Genomic DNA, 7,164 nt, shown 5'->3' with positions numbered 1-7,164 from the left:
GAGCTTCTTAGCAGGTTACCCATTAGGAGTCTATCCGGTCTGAATTTGAAAATCGAATTGGCTAAACAAAAGAATATAAATAGCCGATCGGATTCACTATTTACTTTTTATAGCCGATATATATTAATTATATATATTATATACATCCACGGGCTATTGTCGGATATTTAGGTTTATTTCTAAAATTAAAATGGTCGTGCTTGTATGGACTGTGGCAGCTGTAATAGGGCAGGCTCACTATTATTGGGCCTCCGACAAATTAAGAACACATTCGGTCATCTTCCCAAATCATGACTTTGTACCTGTCTTGCTGCCCTTTTTGCAGAAAAGAGAGCTTCATATCAGTTACTGCTGTCTCTAATAGAAATTCACTGTAAGGATTTCAATAACCTAGCGCTGTTTCTTGACTTTGTACACATTTGTACTGTAACATACGTTCTCACTTCCTGTATCTAAGCTTTCACTTATGCACTTTCTGCCGTGTTTATTGTTTACAAATATCTTTGAGGAAATTATTGTTGTCTCTGATTAATTCTTGCCGTTGCTGGGCACTAGGCTTTGGTCATGTATTTATGTTTTTAAAAAATCTAGCACTTGGTTTTATATGTAGTAAATATATTTTTGTTTGGGTGTTGTTTCAACTGCGAATAAATTGAACATGCATTGAAAGATCTAGGGTTTATTGTTAGGGTTTTGTTTCAACAGGATTGTCCTCGTATATATGGTCTCAGTGTTATCAATCGGCATATTTAGCTGGTTATAGTGTCTAGTTTTCAGAAGATTATAGTTTTAGTAAGTGAAAAGACATTTCAAAACAGGTATCTCATTCTCCCATTGAAGTTAATTCTGTTTTGCTGGGCACTAGTCTTTGCGTTTTGTATTTATTTTTAAACAAATACAGTACTTGTCTTTAGATGTATCTGTCGCTTTGCGAATAAACTGAACCTGTATTGAAAAATGCTTTTTGTTTTCCTTTTAAGCCATGTCCTTGTATGCATGGATTCAATGTTATCTTTTGTTGTATTAAGCTGGTTATATCGCCTAGTTTTAAGAAGGTTACAACACTATTATCAAAGACGAAAAACACAAAAACCTATAAGGTCTGTTGAGGCTTTAAGCGCAAAGCGCAAATAAAGCGTGGGTTTTAATAAAAAAATGCACAAAAGGAGAAAAATACAAATATGTATGTATAGTAAAAGACTAATAATTATAAGCATGAATAAAAAAATATAAAGACAAGAAATTGAAAAAAGTTATGATAAAGTGAAATATTAATTGCTTAGCGTCACTTCTTCGATTACGTTGTCGCTCATTGGCAAGGAAAAGTATGACTTAGAGCCTTGATGACAATAGTGATTTCCCCGCAAAGTGAGGCGAAGCGCTCAACATGTTTTGCATCTCGCTTTTGGGCTTAAACGCGCTTTGACAACACTGGTTATTGTTTTCTTTTTATTGAAATGAAAACAAAACTTAAGAGAGGTATTCCGTTATCACCTTGAGATGTTTTTAGTGAAAATACTTAAATATGTTTCTTTGACGGTATAAAGAAGCTGCTTTTCCTTTCAAGTTTTTGAATAATTTTTGAACTTTTGCTTAAGTATGTTGTTGAATCTTATGTTCACAGTACGCAAGCATTGCAGTGTAAAAACCCATGGTTTCTGTAGGTCTGCAAGCTCTAATTTTGAGAAAACATAAAGCCTGTGATTTGACGGAGCAGTCAATTGCTTGGGAGGATAAAGCGAATAATCAGGGGGGAAGGAAAAGAAGAATGGGCCGAAAGACATCGAAAAAGCATGCTGGAGTTGATGCTGATCATACTGTCGAAAGTGTATCTGGAGGGAAGGCCTATGGAAATAATAGGCATCATAAGCCCGACCAGACAACCCCTGTTCCACAGACATTTTTTCTCAGGTCCTAACCACATATTCATCATTTCCAATTTTATTAGATGAACTATTTGTCTTATTGCAATCTGATACATTCATACCTTGCTAATATTCTTATGTAGACAGCAGATTGATCCGGAGACTGCAAAGTACTTTGCAGAGATCGCTAATGCCATAGAAGGTACAGAAATTGACCCAGAAGAGCGGTCTGTCATTTGTGGAAATGCATTGGAAGAAACCAGAGGGAAAGAAGTAGAACTTGCAACTGATTATATAATAAGCCATACTTTGCAAACTCTACTTGAAGGCTGTTCTTTGGATCACCTTTGTAGTTTCCTTCAGAGCTGTGCAAAGAATATCTCTCATATTGCAGCTGATAGATCAGGTTCTCACGTGGTTGAAACAGCTTTAAAGTCTCTATCTTATCACTTTCAGGAAAATGAGAACCATTCTCTGATTGAACAGACTTTGACTAAAATTTGTAAGGTATGAAATAGTGTCGTCGTCATTGTTTATAATGGTTTAATGTTGTCCTATTGGCTAGATTGCGTTACAACATGATATTTGCTTGCATAATCCTTTTCTGTTCTTGTGGTTCTACGTGAAAGCCCTTCTAGAAGTCTGCTATAAGATTTAATTTCGGGAAATGTCATAGTGGATCAGAGTAAAAGGTGGTTGATAATTTTTTGGGCATACCTGATCCAAGTTCTTAACTTGATTGTTCATTGGCTCTCTTTTTTACTATGTCAGGCAATTGTTGTCAATCCTGTTGATATAATGTGCAACTGCCATGGATCTCATGTGCTTCGGAGTCTACTTTGCCTACTTAAAGGGGTGTCTTTAGAAGAGTTTCATTCCACAAAGTCATCAGTTGTCTTGGCTGAACGCTTGAATCTCAAGGCACCTCATGCAAAAGACAATGGCTCGCTGCGGTCTCAGCAAATATTTCCTTATTTGCTTAAAATTTTTGTATCAGAGATGTTAAATGCTGCCGGCGAAGACATTTCAAAACTTCAAACTAATCAATACAGCAGTTTAGTTCTGCAGGTATATACTATATGTTACCAGGCTCCATTCTTACATCAGTCTTTTTGCTGACAGTATGTAAATGTGCAAAAGATGATAAAGACCACTATGGAAATTGGAATCACCTACTAATACTTAATACATGATTGTGTGCCGACTAATGATTCATATCTTCTTTAAGGCGTCTAGTGTAAACCACAACTGTCGAATTACATATCAACGAGCAATGATCGATTTTATTCTCTTATTTGCAGACTGCTTTGAAATTATTGGCCGGAAACGAACAGGAATTGTTGCATTTAATTCGCGTTCTTCTAGGGAGCAGCACTGAAAGTGCAAATGCTGGAAACTTGTTAGAAGGAAAAACCATAAGAAACATTTCAAGGCTAGTGGAAGAAACTGCATACAGTCATTTAATGGAGGTAAAATATCATTGATGCCTGCCTACATTTTCCTTTCTGTATATGCTTTTCCAGCAGTACTGTTGTATATTTAACTGGTTTAATGACTATTGAATCTTTTCTGTATGCTGCACAAGGTTGTATTCTGCCTCTCTTAAAGGTATTATCAAGATAGTGATAGTTCAGTCTAATTTGAATGGAGCAATTGGATATAGGACTATAGTACACTTCTGCATATACTTTAGGATGCATAAACCTGTTTCCCCCTATGCTGCTGCCCCACATCATGACCTTTAAGTTGCAGGAATGCTTAGTTATTACGAGCCCACTCTCATGCAGTTTTGTACAATTCCAGCTGAATTAGTTGCCTACGTCATATATTTGGCATATCAACCTTATAATTCTGCAATCTAGTAGCGCTATTAGATGGAGGAAGGTTTAACCTGTTAAACAATCCAACCATCTGAAAGAAAAGCTTAAAGCAAATATGTTTGTTAATCCTGGAAGCAGACTTTGTGCTAATATATATTAGCATATAAGTTCTTTGTGGTTTGTCAACACTAATCCACCTTCTTCCTGTAAAATCAGCTGAAGCCTAGGTCCATATAGACGTTGCAAGTTTGCTGAATGATGATTTACTGTGCCTCTTCTAGCTGCTTTGCGTTCTAACTTGTACAATGTTCTCCTTTTTTAGAATTGTTTGACGTTTTAATGCACACTGTTGCAGGTCATCCTGGAATTTGCTCCTGAAACATTGTACAATGAGTTGTTAACAAAAGTTTTCAGGAAGTCATTGTTTCGAATGTCATCTCATCACTGTGCGAACTTCGTCGTGCAGGCTTTAGCATCTCACGCCAAAAGTGAGGATCATGTAAGGCTTTTCAAACTTCAGTTTTAGGAATGTTGCTTTCATGTAAGATAAACCTAAGGTCCAGTAGAATTGAATCGCACAACCTTGAAAACTTCATTTAGATAAAAATGTTGGTAGATGTTAAAATCAGTATGCAGCGCGCCAGATGACCTTTAAGGTGTGTCTTCTATTTTGATTATACAGTTAAAACTATCTCACTGGACATTACACTGTAAACTTGAAATAGGTTTTGTTAACAGATTCTCATGTTTAATCATATGTTGGGTTATAGTATCTCTCACACCCTGTTTTGTTACAAGATGGACTTGATCTGGGAGGAGCTTGGGACAAAGTTTCACGATCTTTTCGAAATGGGAAAGTCTGGAGTTGTTGCTTCTGTCCTTGCTGCAACTCAAAGGCTCCACAGCCGTGAACATGAGGTTTGTTGTGAATATTGTTGGTCACCTGTTGTATTTTCCCAACTGTTGTGTTCAAACAATGTAGATATTCTTTTGGATGATTTGATGAAATAGGGGAGAATTGTACTAAGTTGTTTGCTTCTCACTGTACCATATTGGTGATTTGAATAAAATTTACTTTGTTGGATTATAAGAAACACTTACATTGTATTCAGTTCGTTTATTGTTAAATATGTCTTTTTGTATTCATTTCCTTCATTATTGATAAATATTTCTTTTTACTAAAAGGAACAAAGGATAGCTGAATGTTTTGTTCTTTCCATTTCTCTTGGTTTCAGTGTTGTCAGGCCATTGTTGCCGCTGTATGCACAGGGGATGAGTTTCCCAAGTGTATCATCCCCCGAATATTATTTCTTGGAAATTTCTTTTGCTCGGGAGACAAATCTAACTGGTGTTGGCCACACGGAACAAAGATCCATGTAGTTGGATCTCTTATTCTGCAGTCGATATTTAGACTTCCCAGTGTATGTGTCCCTTTCTCATTCTTCTTTTGAATTTATTTCTGTGATGTACATGCATGTCTATGCCACTTATCACCTCTTTCCAACATTCCTTTGCCTTTTAAATAACTTTATTGATTGTCTTTAGCTTCAGTCTGACAATTGATGTGTTTTATCTAGCTTGTTTGCTTCAACTCTTACGTATGTTTCCTGTTATTTCAAAAGCCAGTGCGTAGTTGTCGTGTATATTGTGTTCTATCTAGTGAAGTGTTTTTAAGCTCTCAGTTTGATTATAATCCTCTTTTATATGCTGCAGGAACTCATACAGGTCTACGTCACTAGTATCACATCTTTGGAAGAGCATCATGTTCTTGAGGCATCGAAAGATCCTAGTGGTTCACGGGTCATTGAATCTTTTCTCAACTCAAATATATCGGCAAAGCAAAAGCGGAAGTTAGTTGCCAAGTATGAATTACAGCAGATGTTTGTTTCTCCATTTACAGTTGGAAATGATATCGTTGATTTGCTAATAATGATGATCTGTAACCTGAAGGCTTCGAGGACATTTTGGTGAGCTCTCAGTGCACCCATTTGGTTCATTTACAGTTGAAAAGTGCTTCACTGCTAGTAATTTGTCGCTGAGAGAAACAATAGTGTCGGAAATGTTACCTCTCCAATCAGAGCTATCCAAGACTAAGCAGGGACCTTACCTACTGAGGAAACTCGATATTGATGGGTAAGCTATAGGCTTTCCTTTTCCATCTTCACGGCTTCACCCCTTTCCCACTATCTAATGTAGCTTAATGACAGTGCTCTGTGGCTGAGCACCATTTTTCACCGATTCAGGATATTTTATATTATACTTTTATTTCTCTGCATTTTATTCCTGTTCATTGTCATAAAGTTAAAGAAATAGGTACATTGAGATTATTGTTTCTTCCCATCCAAGCATTACTGCTTATCTTTATAATTTAGTTACTACATGTTGTTTATCATTAACATTAGCATCTGAACTTTGAGATTACATGCTGTAATTAATTCACTCATCTTCATTGAAGAATTGCAAATTGACAGTGGGAAGACCTTATGAAACCATTCTGACAGACTCATTTAGAGTTGGGGTGAACTTTATCTGGTTTCTCTTGTACTTATTTGGCTTCCTTTTTTGTCAATAGTTTTGCAAGGCAACCTGATCAGTGGAAGTCGAGACAAGCTTCACAACAATCTGCGCTCAAAGAATTTTATGCTACATTCGGACCAACGGATACCAAATCACTTGTAAAGGAGAACTTTCTTGCTGATACTCATTCCAAACCAAAGCAAGAAAAATTGAAAGACATTAGGAAAGAGATCGAGACGACTTTGGCTTCTGCCAAAACTTCCAATACCCCCTTGTTGGCTCATCAGGTTTCCAAAAAGGTGAAAAGATCGAAAGATGAGAAGAAAAGGCATAGGAAAGATGGTCAATCAGAATCTCAAAGAAAGAAGACTAAAGTTTAACTGTAATGTTTATAGGTTCTTTATTCAATTTTACGTTACTGTGAATGATCAGTTTTGGTCACTTTTGTGGTTTGATCAGAAAGGCATGGAACTTCTATTGGATGCCGAGTACACTTGAATTTAGTTGTTCATGCGATCTTTGATTTTCATTTTAGTTAAATGCTACATTGGTAAGTTTAAAATGGTTGGTTCATAAATGCACAATGTGAAAAATTTATACTATTCACATCTGTAGAACTTTAGGAAATACATCTAGCAACAAATTGAATAGCTACCTAGGAAACAAAATTGGATCCTGTATTTGTACTGCAAGTGACTATCCTAACTGGAAAGTGGAAATGAACTTTATAATAGCAAAGTACATTTATATTGGATGAACAAACTGCTTCAGAGACACTTTGCTTTGCTGAGGTGATGCTTTTAGTCGTCCTTATGGGGGCTTGAACCTGGTACAAGAATGTGATATTTGAGAAAACTGCTTATGGAGGTAAGATGCGAACACTTTTGAATTCAGAAATTACTTGTTTTGTATAGGATTCCATCTGCTTGGAGGTATTCTCCTAAAGCTTGAATCGACTTTCT

The 7,164-nt window shown here is 36.4% G+C and overlaps 1 protein-coding gene across 2 annotated transcripts; it reads left to right on the top strand.

Annotated features, from left to right (window-relative positions):
- Positions 1–237: 237 nt before the first annotated feature.
- On the top strand, positions 238–6,690 carry LOC104236642 (pumilio homolog 23-like). 2 transcript variants are annotated; one of them, XM_009790613.2, is made up of 11 exons: positions 238–373; positions 1,625–1,911; positions 2,009–2,372; positions 2,637–2,933; positions 3,167–3,334; positions 4,041–4,184; positions 4,484–4,603; positions 4,921–5,106; positions 5,399–5,547; positions 5,636–5,818; positions 6,258–6,690. In XM_009790613.2, exons 2-11 carry the CDS (start codon positions 1,652–1,654, stop codon positions 6,580–6,582), a joined length of 2,196 nt encoding a protein of 731 aa, XP_009788915.1. In that variant the 5' UTR covers positions 238–373; positions 1,625–1,651; the 3' UTR covers positions 6,583–6,690. The 2 variants fall into 2 exon arrangements, with proteins under 2 accessions (XP_009788915.1, XP_009788916.1); XM_009790614.2 differs by having other exon boundaries at positions 263–373; positions 1,665–1,911.
- Positions 6,691–7,164: the final 474 nt, after the last annotated feature.

Source organism: Nicotiana sylvestris, chromosome 3 (assembly GCF_000393655.2).
Source record: "Nicotiana sylvestris chromosome 3, ASM39365v2, whole genome shotgun sequence".
Lineage (NCBI taxonomy): Eukaryota > Viridiplantae > Streptophyta > Magnoliopsida > Solanales > Solanaceae > Nicotiana > Nicotiana sylvestris.
This window is presented reverse-complemented; position numbering and strand designations above follow the sequence as displayed.

Excerpts from the sequence above, each read along its gene's own strand:
- LOC104236642 (XM_009790613.2), top strand. The coding sequence starts at position 1,652 with ATGGTTTCTGTAGGTCTGCAAGCTCTAATTTTGAGAAAACATAAAGCC. Across the intron at positions 2,373-2,636 it reads CTTTGACTAAAATTTGTAAG|GCAATTGTTGTCAATCCTGT; the intron begins GTATGAAATAGT and ends TTACTATGTCAG. Across the intron at positions 2,934-3,166 it reads ACAGCAGTTTAGTTCTGCAG|ACTGCTTTGAAATTATTGGC; the intron begins GTATATACTATA and ends TCTTATTTGCAG.